Here is a 14,428-nt window from a genome sequence, read left to right as displayed (position 1 = left end):
TGATATAATTACCACCATGTATTCTCATATAAAGAACAAAGAACAAAGAAAGGTACAGCACAGGAACAGGCCTTTCGGCCCTACATGCCCGTGCCGACCATGCTGCCTGTCTAAACTAAAATCTTCTACACTTCCTGGGTCCGTATCCCTCTATTCCCATCCTATTCATGTATTTGTCAAGATGCCCCTTAAATGTCACTATCGTCCCTGCTTCCACCACCTCCTCCGGCAGCGAGTTCCAGGCACCCACTACCCTCTGCGTAAAAAACTTGCCTCGTACATCTACTCTAAACCTTGCCCCTCGCACCTTAAACCTATGCCCCCTAGTAATTGACCCCTCTACCTTGGGGGAAACCCTCTGACTATCCACTCTGTCTATGCCCCTCATATATTTATTGAGCTGCTTTATATTTGCATATACTTTGTCTTGGCACCCGATCTTCACAAGTTTCCAAAGGCAGCTCAAGTGCAAGTGTTGAAGGTTCTCAGCGTGACACTGGTACGCAGTCCAGGTCTCACCTGCGTAGAGGGGGCAGCACTACTGCCCTGCACTCTTTCAATTTGGTAAGCAGACTGACTCTTGTCCATTCCCAGACTGATGTCCAAAGTCTGCTGAAGGCTACACTTGCTTTGGCAATTCCCTCATGGGTCTCGTGGTCAACACAGACAGCTTGAGAGGGCGTGCTGCCGAGGTAAGTGAACAGACAGTGCAATGAAATATTGGACTCAAAATAGGGCTTTACTGAAACAGGCTGATGTAGTATTTCAGTTTTCTTTGTACCTGTACTGATCAGATTGGTCTATGTCTGTGCATGTACCCTGTGAACCGCTTGATTTTAAAAATCTCTTATCATAGAAACATAGAGGGCGGCATGCGGTGCAGTGGTTAGCACTGGGACTACGGCGCTGAGGACCCGGGTTCGATTCCCGGCCCTGGGTCACTGTCCGTGTGGCGTTTACGCATTCTACCTGTGTCTGCATGGGTTTCACCCCCACAACCCAAAGATGTGCAGGTTAGGTGAATTGGCCACGCTAAATTGCCCCTTAATTGAAAATATATATATTTAGGGGCTCTAAATTTAAAAAGAATCATAGAAACATGGAAAATAAGAGCAGGATTAGGCCATTCGGCCCTTCGAGCTTCATTAAGATCATGGTTGAACCTCTATCTCAATGCCATACTCCCGCCCTATCCCCATACCCTTTGGTGCCTTTGGAGTCTAGAAATCTAATTTTTTCATCCTTAAGTATATGTAGTGACTTGGCTTCCAGACCTCTGTGGTAGAGGATACCACAGGTTCACCACCATCTGAGTGAAGAAGTTTCTCCTCATCTCAGTCCTTAATGGCCTACCCCGTATCCTGAGGCAGTGACTCCTTGTTCTAGATTCCCCAGCCAGTGGAAACAATGGCCGGAATTGGGGTTCTCTTTTCCCGCTGGCAGCCCACATCCGCCCGTGGATTTCCAGCGGCTTGGGGTGGCTACAGTGGGAAGTCCCATTGACAAGCAGCGGGAACGGCGGGCGGCTGGGGGACTGGAGAACCCATCCCAACATCCCTGTACCCAGTCTGCCCAGCCCTGCCAGAATTCTGTACGTTCCAATGAGATCCCCTCTCATTCTTCTAAATCCCAGTCAACACAGGCCCGGTCGACCCAATTTCTCCTCATGTGACAATCCTGCCACCCCAGGAATTAGTCTGGTATTAGGTCACCCCTCCCTTGTGAAAAGAGTCCCAGCCTTTCCTGAAAATTATATTCTCACTTTTAGTATCATTCATGGAAATTGCTCATCCGCCTTCTCCAGTGCCTTCACATCCATTTACTTTTTATTTTTATAAATTTGATGTACCCAATTCATTTTTTCCAATTAAGGGGCAATTTAACGTAGCCAATCCGCCTACCCGGCACATCTTTGGGCTGTGGGGGCGAAACCCACGCAAACACAGGGAGAATGTGCAAACTCCACATGGACAGTGAACCAGAGCCGGGATCGAACCTGGGACCTCGGCGCCGTGAGGCAGCAGTGCTAACCACTGCGCCGCCCTGCTGCCCTATTCACATTCATTTATAATATGGAAACTGTGTACAACACTCCAGATGTGATCTACCCAAGTTTCTATAGATATTTCATATCACTTCAGGGGTGGTACCAGGGGATTGGAGAGTGGCGAATGTCGTGCCTCTGTTCAAAAAAGGGACTAGGGATAACCCTGGGAATTACAGGCCAGTTAGTCTTACTTCGGTGGTAGGCAAAGTAATGGAAAGGGATAGGATTTCTGAGCATCTGGAAAGACACTGCTTGATTAGGGATAGTCAGCACGGATTTGTGGGGATAGGTCTTGCCTCACAAGTCTTATTGAATTCTTTGAGGAGGTTACCAAGCACGTGGATGAAGGTAAAGCAGTGGATGTAGTGTACATGGATTTCAGAAAGGCATTTGATAAGGTTCCCCATGGTAGGCTTATGCAGAAAGTAAGGAGGCATGGGATAGTGGGGAATTTGGCCAGTTGGATAACAAACTGGCTAACTGATAGAAGTCAGAGAGTGGTGGTGGATGGCAAATATTTATCCTGGAGCCCAGCTACCAGTTGCGTACTGCAGGGATCAGTTCTGGATCCTCTGTTGTTTGTGATTTTCATTAATGACTTGGATGAGGGAGTTGAAGGGTGGGTCAGTAAATTTGCAGACGATACGAAGATTGGTAGAGTTGTGTATCGTGAGGAGGGCTGTTGTCGGCTGCAAAGAGACATAGATAGGATGCAGAGCTGGGCTGAGAAGTGGCAGACGGAGAATAACCCTGAAAAGTGTGAGGTTGTCCATTTTGGAAGGACAAATATGAATGCGGAATACAGGGTTAACGGTAGAGTTCTTGGCAATGTGGAGGAGCAGAGAGATCTTGGGGTCTATGTTCATAGATCTTTGAAAGTTGCCACTCAAGTGGATAGAGCTGTGCAGAAGGCTTATGGTGTGCTGGCGTTCATTAACATAGGGATTGAATTTAGGAGCCGTGAGGTGATGATGCAGCTGTACAAAACCTTGGTAAGGCCACATTTGGAGTACTGTGTACAGTTCTGGTCGCCTCATTTTAGGAAGGATGTGGAAGCTTTGGAAAAGGTGCAAAGGAGATTTACCAGGATGTTGCCTGGAATGGAGAGTAGGTCTTACGAGGAAAGGTTGAGGGTGCTAGGCCTTTTCTCATTAGAACGGAGAAGGATGAGGGGTGACTTGATAGAGGTTTATAAGATGATCAGGGGAATAGATAGAGTAGACAGTCAGAGACTTTTTCCCCGGGTGGAACAAACCATTACAAGGGGACATAAATTTAAGGTGAATGGTGGAAGATATAGGGGGGATGTCAGAGGTAGGTTCTTTACCCAGAGAGTAGTGGGGGCATGGAATGCACTGCCTGTGGAAGTAGGTGAGTCGGAAACAATAAGGACCTTCAGGTGGCTATTGGATAGGTACAAGGATCACGGTAGAATGCTGGGGTGTAGATTGATTTGTTCTTAATCTCGGACAAAAGGTTGGCACAACATCGTGGGCCGAAGGGCCTGTTCTGTGCTGTATTTTCTATGTTCACTGCTTTTTGTTCCTATCTCTCGGGAAATGAGCGCCCATGTATGTTTGCCATTTTAACACAATGCCATTTAAAATTCAGACCTCAAAGTACTTCTTCAGGGTGGTGCCCATGTAGTTCTCGCCCGGGATAAGGATGGCATAAGGCTTCAGCATAACTTGAAATGGCTCGGTATAGCCTTTAGCCTCCAGTTCCATGCCTATGATGTTAGTAATCGCCGTAGAAGCTGTTTTCATGGATCTTTCCAAGCTAGTTTTCCTGAAATTTAGGAAGAAAGAAAAGGATTTAGTTTGGGAGGAATGCACTTTTGGCACATTAGTTTGATTTTATTTTGTGCCCGACAGATCATCTTCTGTATCCAGGCAGAGCTGACCCCTTTGTGACAATAGTCTTCAAACCCGCGACCACTACCATCTAGAAGGACAAAGGCAGCAGATACCTGGGAGCCCCACAACCTGGAGGTTCCCCTCCCAGTCACTCACCACCCTGACTTGGAAGTACATCGGCCGTTCCTTCACTGCCGCTGGGTCAAAATCCTGGCAATCTCTCGTGAACAGCACTGTGGATGTACTTACCCCTCAGGGACTGCAGCGGTTCACGAAGGCAGCTCACCACCACCTTCTCAAGGGCAATTAGGTATGGGCAATAAATGCTGGCCTAGCCAGCGAGGCCCACATCCGGTAAAAAATGAATAAATAAAATTGAGGGCACAGCTGGCAAAGAGCGCATTTATCTATCAAGCGAAGGTCTGCCCTACGAAGGTACTGGTGGACTCTCCTGCAAGGATGAAAAGTGAAGTGTGTGGGATGAACCTTTGGCATGGGCCCCAGGTTCCCATCTCTGAAAGCCATTCAGTGGGTCTTTGGCAACAATCCTGCAACTTCCGCAGTTGTTGTTTTTTTGATTCAGGTGGCACTTTGCAGAAAGCCACTCACAGCCAGAAGGAGGTTGGCAGCACATCCAAAGGAACATGCCCATCACCACCCCAGTGGACCGACACCAGCTCTGTCGCTCAGCCAGTGGCACTGCTGATGGTGAGTGCACTCGGTTACACTGGGTCTCCCCATTGTGCTGAGCCCCAGCTTCTCCATTCAGTGCAGCTGTGGTCTTAACACTATGACAATGAGGTATGTTGCCTATCCTGGCCCTCCCACCCAGGAAAGACACAATGTTCGACAGGATGGTTAGAAGTAGGCTGAGACTTACTCTGTGGGTTTCTGTGCCCCTAGCGTGTTCTAAGATTTCCTAGAATCCCTACAGTGCAGAAGGAGGCCATTCAGCCCATCGACTCTACACTGACCCTCTGATAGAACACCCTACCCAGGCCCACTTCCCCATCCTATCCTTGTAACTACATAACCCCACTGAACATGGAAACTTAGGGACAATTTAGCATGGCCAATCCACCTAACCTGCACATCTTTGAACTGTGGGAGGAAACAGGAGCACCCGGAGGAAACCCACGCAGACACGGGGAGAACGTGCAGACTCTGCACAGAGACTCCTCCAAGGTTGGAATTGAACCCGGGTCCCTGGCGCTGTGAGACAGCAGTGCTAACCACCGTGCCACCCCAGACTCGTTCATTTCCAGATTTTTATTAAATTCAACCATCTGGAGTGGTGGGATTTGAACCCTGGTCCCCAGATCTTGTCCTGCCTTCCCATTTCTTGGGTGTGCATGGAATTGGAGGGTCTGGACTCGTGCCTGCCATACATGCACTGCCAAGGTAAAGAGGCTTCCAGCCTCTCCCATCGCTGCCTCCTGCTGAAAAGCCTTTGCAGCACCCAGACTCGGGGGCTTCTCAGAATGCTGACAGCAGGGCTCCAATTCACATCACCTTTTAACGAGGGCCGGACGTCTGATGCTTCTATCTAGCCCACGTCTCCTCCCACACATCGCACCCTGTCAGCCTAAACGTTCTAATCCTTTTCCCCTCACGTGCTTATCTCGTATTCCCTGAAATGCAGGCAGTCGCTGGACCTCAGGTCACTATTCTGAGCGTCTAAGAGATGGAGTCCTTGGGGTGGAAATCCACCTTGCTCCCAATCCGTTGGTAGGATGAACGCAGAACCCAAGCTGTGGTGTGAGACAGGGCAACAGCACATGTGCAATTTACCTATTGATGCTGGACTCATTGATATTCATAGGTTCTGGAATATCCCGCAACACAAGGTAAAAGACGCTGTGATAATCCTTCAGCTGCAAAGGAAAAACAAGATGTCATTCAAATTAGAGATCAAATTAGAAAACATCATCAATATAACCTTCTGCGAGCTTCAGAGAAAACAGTTGTGTTGCTGCCACACATGATTTGTGTGACCTGGTCTTTTATCTTTTAAACATGTTGATGAGCCTGTTTGTAATTCTTACTATATTCTGCCTTATTTAAACAGGCAGACACACCCTGGAGTTTCAACCTAGATTGTATGCCCAAGGGTGAATGTAACCTCTATGGGGCAAGGACAAAGGTAGGCAGGCTTGGAATTGCGCAGCGCAGGCAGGCATTTTCCCAGAGGCTCAATGGGCAGGGCTATCTGGCCACAAGTAGTGGTTGGCCAATTGAGCTACTTAAAAATGGTCTATTGTGGGAGACCATTTGGAATTTTCCAGTCAGCCATAAGGCGGTAGGAGGCACTGGGAAACAGGCCAACTGCTTGGAGGTTGCTCCTGACGACAGACAGGGGGAGCCAGCACTCCAGGCAGGCTCAAACCCTCCCTGCAGCGACAGACAGGGTGAGCCAGCACTCCAGGCAGACTCAAACCCTCCCTGCAGCTGTAGGCCACCGTGTAGAGGGGGAACCCTCTCTATAGTGCTGGCCTGCTGCTGAATCGATTCCCTAGTGAACATTTCAAAAAGGTGGAGAGCGGTTGCCTCAATAAACAAACATATGAAATAGGAGCAGATGTAGGCCATTCGGCCCCTCGAACCATCTCCACCATTCAATAAGATCATGGCTCATCTGTTTGTGTTTCAAGTCCCACAGCCCCACCTAGCCTCAATAATCTTTCACTTGGTTGTCTAACAAGAATCCCGGCATGGATTCTCAGGCCTCGTTTCGCTCGAGTGAGAGCGAAACGAGGCCGGTGAACAGCTGATAACGAGAACCCTGCCAGGCGCCAAACTGTTTGTGTTGCAACCGGCCAGCTCCCGTAAGCGAATCGGGGGCGTGCCGAGACACCAATTATCACCACTTAGGCCTATTTCCATACAATTAACATGAGCCAACCCATATCCAGCAAGTGGTCACACTGCCGCCGATTAGTACTCCTTTTTTAAAACGTGAACCTGGCGGGAGGAGTTTCCGAGGGGAGCGGAGGAGAGGAGTAGTCATCTTTTCTCACAGCAAAGAGCCCGGGGACACTGGGCTTGCTGCCCCAGTGCTCGTTGGGGGACCCTCAGCTGGTGGGGGGGGGGGGGGGGGGGGGGGGGGGGGGGGGGGGGGGGGGGGGGGGGGGGGGGGGGGGGGGGGGGGGGGGGGGGGGGGAGGAGACCTTCCGCAGGGTTGCACTGCCATGGGAGTGCGCCGGGGGGGGGGGGGGTCAGTGGGGGATGGGTGGGTCCCGGGGTGGGAGCCACCGATGTTTGTCAGTCTAACACCCTCGCCCAATTCCTTACAGATATTGAACGTTATGGATGGTATTTAGCACAGTGGTCAGCACTGTTGCTTCACAGCTCCACGGTCCCAGGTTCGATTCCTGGCTTGGGTCACTGTCTGTGCAGAGTCTGCACATCCTCCCCGTGTCTGCGTCGGTTTCCTCCGGGTGCTCCGGTTTCCTCCCACAGTCCAAAGATGTGCATGTTAGGTGGATTGGCCATGATAAATTGCTTTTCCTGTCCAAAAAGGTTGGTGGGGATACGGGGATAGGGTGAAGGTGTGGGGTGTGTAGCGCAACAATTACTCACTCAAGTCGAGAAGTGGTGAAGTCAATCGAGGCTTTATTAAGCAAGATTTGTTCCCCAGCAGCTCAGTTACAGAATGCAGCTGCTGGGAGAACCCGGGCTCTTATACTCCGCCTTTCTGGGCGGAGCCAGCAGGCGGCAGATCCAACCAGGACCCGGGACCTGTCAGCCAATAGCCTCTCGGCTTCACAGGTAACGTACTACCCCTAATACATACCACCACAGGGTGCTCTTTCCAAGGGCCGGTGTAGACTCGATGGGCCGAATGTTCTCCTTCTGCACTGTAAATTCTATGATGCTAGACCCTGCAGAACAGACCCTAGTGGTGCTGCTGCTAGGCTGTGCGGCCAGATATCTGAGTCGAAGGCAGCAGCGGCGTCTGCAGATGCTTGAGGGGGCGGCCCATGTGCCGGACCCCGCCGCACACCTGAGGACCCGGTCGCCCATCAGGCCAGGGAGGGACCCAGAGGGGTAGGCCCACGATTGCCTAGGGTATACAGGCATCGCTGATTGTTTAAACAGATGACGGACAGCCCGTGCCTAGGAGGCTCTACCTCAACAAGGAGACGGTGTGGCATATGTGCCTTGTCCTCGCGGACGTGGAGGAGGAGGACACCTGCTCCCGGAGGCTGTCAAAGTCACTGCAGCCCTGAACCTTTACGCCTCGGGATTCTTTCAGGGCTCGAGCAGGGACCTGTGTAGTATCTCACAGGCCACGGCCTGTTTGCCCGGGCGGAAAACTATATCAACTTTTTTTTCATAAATTTAAAATACCCAATTGATTTTTGTTTTCCAATTAAGGAGCAATTTAGCGTGGTCACAAGGAGATTGTGCAAACTCCACACGGACAGTGACACAGAGCCGGGATCGAACCCGGATCCTCGGCGCCTTGAGTCAGCAGTGCTAGCCACTGCGCCACTGTGTTGCCCAGAACTATATTAACTTTGACATGGAGCAAGCCCAGCAAGATGCCCAGGCAGCAGGATTTTCTGCCATGGCTGGGATGCCCCACATCCAGGGGCTGATAGACTGCACGCATGTCGCCCTGCACTCACCAGGCCATCTGGGAGTGCCCTACATCAACAGGAAGGGGTTACACTCCCTGAACATACAGCTCGTGTGTGACCACCACATGAAGATCATGCACATGTGTGCACGCTTCCCAGGGAGTGTGTACGACAGCTACGTCCTGGGGCAGTCGGTAATGCCCAGCCACTTCGAGGAGCACCCCAGGGTGGGCGGCTGGCTCTTGGTGGATAATGACGCTGAGGACCTGGCAAATGACCCCAGTACGGAGGCCGGAGACCGAAGCGGAGGCCCGATTCAACAAGGCCCTTGTGGTCACCCGGGCTGTTATTGAGCGGTGCATCGGTCTGCTCAAAGTGCGGTTCCGATGCCTCAACCGCTCCGGTGGTGCCCTGCAATACATCCCCCTGGAGGCTCCCCCACTTTGTGGTGGTCTGCTGCGTCCTCCACATGCTGGAGGTTGGGGGTGAGGAACATGTGCCCACCTCCAAGGAGGAGGAGGACAAGGATGATGAGGAGGCACCGGAGCAGCGGCTGAAATCATAGAAATCATAGAATTTACAGTGCAGAAGGAGGCCATTCGCCCATCGAGTCTGCACCGGCTCTTGGAAAGAGCACCCTACCCAAGGTCAACACCGCCACCCTATCCCCATAACCCACTAACCCCATCCAACACTAAGGGCAATTTTGGACACCAAGGGCAATTTATCATGGCCAATCCACCTAACCTGCACATCTTTGGACTGTGGGAGGAAACCGGAGCACCCGGAGGAAACCCACGCACACACGGGGAGGATGTACAGACTCCGCACAGACAGTGGCCCAAGCCGGAATTGAACCTGGGACCCTGGAGCTGTGAAGCAATTGTGCTATCCACAAGGCTACCGTACGATTCCATACTGCCTTTGCTCAAGGGTTTTTATTTTTAATGTGTCACAGGTGTCCAACAATTCCCCACTCTCCTGATGGTGCCGCCCCACTCTCCCCACCATCCCATTCTTCACCGCCCCCCCCCCCCCCCCCCCCCCCCCAACCTCCCCTCTCTCCCGGTGTCCTCAGTGATCCTTCTGCTGCGTCGAGGTGTCTCCCCAGGATGCGTATGAGGTGGAGGCTGCCAGCTGTTTACCGCGTCCAGTGTCTTCAATATTTCTGGCAGGCGCCCTCTGGGAGCCGGAGGACCTCAGTGCATTTGTCAACGGCACATGCACAGTTGTGCTGCACTGTTCTGACTGAGAGACGCGGCCTCATCAGAGGGGTGGAACTTGGGGGAGCTTGTGGCCACCATCCGCACTCCATGAGATCGGTCCGGGTTGGCACCCAGCACTCTCTCCTCCTGCCCAGTGCCCATAGGGCCTCGGGGTTCACCTCGGGGCGAGGGGCAGCTGGCTCTGGCCCCGGCTGCCCCTGCATCATGTGGCTCTGCCAGCCCTGGCGGTTTCTCATGGTCTGCACCGTGATGTCTATGCCCTCGGTGATGCTCCTCAGCGATTGGGACATGCTCTAGAGCACCTCAGCAATGCCCACTGCGACTGGGAGAAGCTTCACAGCACCTCGGTCATGCCCATCTGAGAGCGGGACATGTTCCGCAGAACCTCAACAAGGTCAGCCTGGTACTGGGTCACGTCCCCCAGCGAGGCGGACATTCTGTCGAGACCCTCAGCCATGGCCGTCACTGACTGAGCAACGCCTTGGGCACCTTCACTCATGCTGCTGACGTTGTGCACCAGGTTCTCCACTGCGGCCGCCACCCTAGCAGTGTTGGCCTTGGTGCCACTCATTGCCGGCGTCATTTCCCGTGCCCGTAACCTCTGGGACTCCTCCAAGCGGCTATGGACCTGCTGGAGTGTCACTGACATCTCCCTCTTAATGTCCTGATGCACCCTAACCTCTCCATCAGCTCCGGGTAACCCTGTACCAGAGGCTCAGCATCAGGCTGGGACCCAGCTGGCTCCTGGGATCCAGCAGACCGCCGACTGTTGTCTCGGCTGGGCGTTCCTGCCTCCACCTGATGGACATCAGCAGCTGTGTGGTGCTCACCAGATTGTGCACCAGATGTCTGACCACTAGTATTTCTCACCGAGGTGTGTGTCTCTGAGCTGGTGAAGGGTGGGGATGACAGCTGTGACGCGTTGATCTTGGCAGCCTCGTAGCTCTCCACCGGGGTGCTCTCCTGGGAGGCTGGAGAGGGGACCGCCCGGAAAGGGCCGGCGCCATCGGCTGGAGGACCTGCATGAGAATGGACATGTGGTCAGTGGGAGGGATGGGTCAGTCAGAATGCCAATAACAACTCATGTTTGACAGGTGTGGTCCGGTGGATCCTCACCTCTACGGCTTCCGCTAACCTTCATGTTGGTGACCGCTCTGTCCTCGGCCACCCCGTCACCTCCAGGGCCTGTTCCTCAAAGGTGGTGAGGATTTGCATGTCCGGCACGCCTCTGCCAGTCTGGTCCCTCTCCCAGCAATTGTGGGAGAGCTTCTCCTGCAGAGACATAGAGAGGGCGTCATTAGCCACACGCGTGGTTCACAGTGGTGGGAGGAGGGGTGTGAGGGAAGGGTCGGGTGAAGGGAGAGGGGGGGGGGGGGGTGAAGAGACAGTTGGGTTGGTGGCAACTCACCCTTGCTGCCTGGTGTAGGCCGTTGACCATCTTACGACACTGGAGGCCAGTTCTCCTGGTCACACTGCCCGAGCTTACGGCCGCCACCATCTCGTTTCAGGCCGTACTGGCTGCCCCGTGGCTGAACCTCTGGGACTCTCGGGGGGGGGGGGGGGAACAGGACATCCCTTCTGGTCTCCACCGCATTGAGGAGCCTCCCCAGGTCTGCATCCCCGAATCATGGGGCCGGTCTCCTCAATGCCGTGGCTGCAAGCTGAGTGGGGCTGGCTGTGCAAGTTCTGTTTAAGTGCTACTCGGCCTTGTTAGCGGAGGGGGGGGGTCTGGTGTGCGTGATCCCGCCGAATCGGCTGCCGAGCCTTCACACGCAGCGAGAAGGCCGTGGGCCCTCGTTAAGTGGACCAATTAACGTTGAATAGGGTTCTCAACTCTGTTTTAAATGTGCGACCCCACATTTTAAAACAGTGCCCCCTAGTTCTGGACTCCAGAGGAAACATCCTGGGCCGGATTCTCCGGTCGCCGAGGCTGAAATCACGTCCGGCGTCTTGCCGGAGAATCCAAGTTTCCAACCAAATCGGGGGCGGCGATGCTTTCGCGATGCTCCGCCCCCTTCAAACCAGCATACTCTGCGAGTACGTCGCGTCACGTATCCACGGTCTCAGGACATTGCCTGAGGCCCGCCCCTCCGATGCTCCGCCCCCAACTGGCAGGGTTCACGACGGCGCGGGTCAAACATGGTCTCACCCATCGGGAACTCGGCGTGGCGGCTGCGGACTCAGTCCAGCGCCTCCAGTCGGGGTGAGGGCCAATCCGTAGGCAGGGGGAGGCATTATCCAGGGCTGGGGGCACCGTGGGGGGGGGGGGGGGGGCGCGGTCTGGGGCGCGCGAGCCGGCCCAAAGACTTTTTTACAGGCTGGGTGCATGAGTGGTCACTGACCTGCCAATTCTCCGGGGCGTATCGGCAGCTAGAGCTGGCTGCTCCACGCTGCCGTCCTGCTATCCCACAGCAAATCGGTGGCCGTTTTGCGTCAGATGTTCTGGTGCAAAATGCCACCGTCCCCACGCTGGTGTGGGGACACAGCCCCAGAATCGGAGAATCCAGCACCCTGTCTTTGTCCACCATTGTCAAGACCATTCAGGATCTTTTATACTTCAAACATGTCACCCCTCACTCTTCTAAACTCCAGTGCAAACCTGCCCAGTCTGTCCAACCTTTCCTCTTAAGACAACCCACTCATTCCAGTTACCAATCTAATACACCTCCTCTGAGCCGACTACAATGCATCTATATCCTTCCCTAAATAATAAGACTAATACTGCACACAGTATTCGGGTGTGGTATCACCATTACCCTGTATAACTATGGAGGCGCCTCTCCTCTCACCTACCTGAAAAACTATCCTGCTGTTTCCTCAGAGCTGAATGGCCTCCTGCTCACCCTCCAGCTTTAAAAGCCCACCATCCATCCTTAACTGGACAGCATGACCTCTGGCCACTAATTCACCAAGTTGGGGAAAATCACTGTTGCGTTAACTGTTTCCTACCCTACCCCTCCTCTCCGCACAGTGCAGGTAGAAATCCTGCCCTAAGTCTCCGCAGTGGGACTTGCAATTTGTGACCTCCAGTGGTGAGAGTGCAACCAAGGTTGCCATTATTGGGAAAACAACAGGGTATCTTCCCAAAGGAGGTAGCCATTATCTTTAATTCATTCAGGGGATTTGGGCATTGCTGGCTCTGTATTGTCCATGAGGAGGTGCTGGTGTGCTGGCTTCTTGAACCGCTGCAGTCCACGGGTCGTAGGTATACCCACAGCGCTGTTAGGAAGAGCATTCCAGGCTCTTCAACCAGTGACCGTGAATGAACGGTGAGATATTTCCAAGTCAGGATGGTGAGTGGCTTGGAGGGGAACGTGCAGGTGATGGTGTTCCCAGGCATCTGTGGCACTGGTCCTTCTAGATGGTAGAAGCGCAGGTTTGGAGAGTGCTATTGAAGGAGTTTTTGTGAGTTGCTGTATTGCATCTTGAAGATGGTACACACTGCTGTCATCTGCCCGCCAACCTGAGATGTGAATAGGCCAATTAAAGTATTAATTGGCCTATTCACAGCCACTTTCTGACCCAAAACGCCACAAGGTGAGTCCGCCAGCTATATCGTGGCAGCCTCCTGGTGAGACTGAAAGTGACTGAGGACAACAGACAGCCTCTCACAGTTGCTAGCCCAATCAGTGGGTCAGCTTCATCAGCACCACCTCTAGAGCTGGTCACTGCTGAGACTGCAAGGGGATGCCACCATACTGAGATGCCCTCACAGGTAGTTCAAATCTCTCTATTGTGTGTCAGGGCAGTGCAGGGCAGGTCAGGTCCTGGTGATTTGGTGTGTGTGTGAGGAAGGGGGGGGTGAACCCTCCAGCGGTGGCATTGGCGCACTGGTGCACCCACTGCCACAGCCTCTGTGAGCCATGGGCCCCTCAAAAAGGAGCCTGTTTTGGCCCTTCGAGTCTGGTGGAAGCTCCACTACCACCCCACGAAGCCGCTGGAAGCCCTCCACGATATAAGAACATAAGAACCAGGAGTAGGTCATCTGGCCCCTCGAGCCTGCTCCGCCATTCAATGAGATCATGGATGATCTTTTGTGGACTCAGCTCCACTTTCCGGCCCGAACACCATAACCCTTAATCCCTTTATTCTTCAAAAAACTATCTATCTTTATCTTAAAAATATTTAATGAAGGAGCCTCTACTGCTTCGCTGGGCAAGGAATTCCATAGATTCACAACCCTTTGGGTGAAGAAGTTCCTCCTAAACTCAGTCCTAAATCTACTTCCCCTTATTTTGAGGCTATGCCCCCTAGTTCTGCTTTCACCCGCCAGTGGAAACAACCTGCCCGCATCTATCCTATCTATTCCCTTCATAATTTTATATGTTTCTATAAGATCCCCCCTCATCCTTCTAGATTCCAACGAGTACAGTCCCAGTCTACTCAAACTTTCCTCGTAATCCAACCCCTTCAGCTCTGGGATTAACCTAGTGAATCTCCTCTGCACACCCTCCAGTGCCAGTACGTCCTTTCTCAGGTAAGGAGACCAAAACTGAACACAATACTCCAGGTGTGGCCTCACTAACACCTTATACAATTGCAGCATAACCTCCCTAGTCTTAAACTCCACCCCTCTAGCAATGAAGGACAAAATTCCATTTGTCGCCTTAATCACCTGTTGCAACTGTAAACCAACTTTTTGCGACTCATGCACTAGCACACCCAGGTCTCTCTGCACAGCAGCATGTTTTAATATTAATACAGCTGGCTCACTCA

General features: G+C 52.9%; 1 protein-coding gene across 5 annotated transcripts in view; it reads right to left on the bottom strand.

The window, feature by feature from the left end:
- The window catches only part of dlec1 (DLEC1 cilia and flagella associated protein), a 259,108-nt gene that overhangs the window by 115,749 nt on the left and 128,931 nt on the right, over nt 1-14,428 (bottom strand). For all 5 annotated transcript variants that reach the window (XM_072508068.1, XM_072508073.1, XM_072508072.1 and 2 more), the window contains 2 exons: nt 5,695-5,777; nt 3,661-3,835 (listed from right to left, as the gene is read on the bottom strand). In XM_072508068.1, coding sequence (XP_072364169.1) covers nt 3,661-3,835; nt 5,695-5,777 — 258 coding nt within the window. The remainder of the gene's footprint in view (nt 1-3,660; nt 3,836-5,694; nt 5,778-14,428) is intronic.

This window comes from Scyliorhinus torazame, chromosome 6 (genome assembly GCF_047496885.1).
Source record: "Scyliorhinus torazame isolate Kashiwa2021f chromosome 6, sScyTor2.1, whole genome shotgun sequence".
Taxonomy (NCBI): domain Eukaryota; kingdom Metazoa; phylum Chordata; class Chondrichthyes; order Carcharhiniformes; family Scyliorhinidae; genus Scyliorhinus; species Scyliorhinus torazame.
The sequence above is the reverse complement of the archived record's forward strand: the minus strand, read 5'-3'. Positions and strand labels throughout refer to the sequence as shown.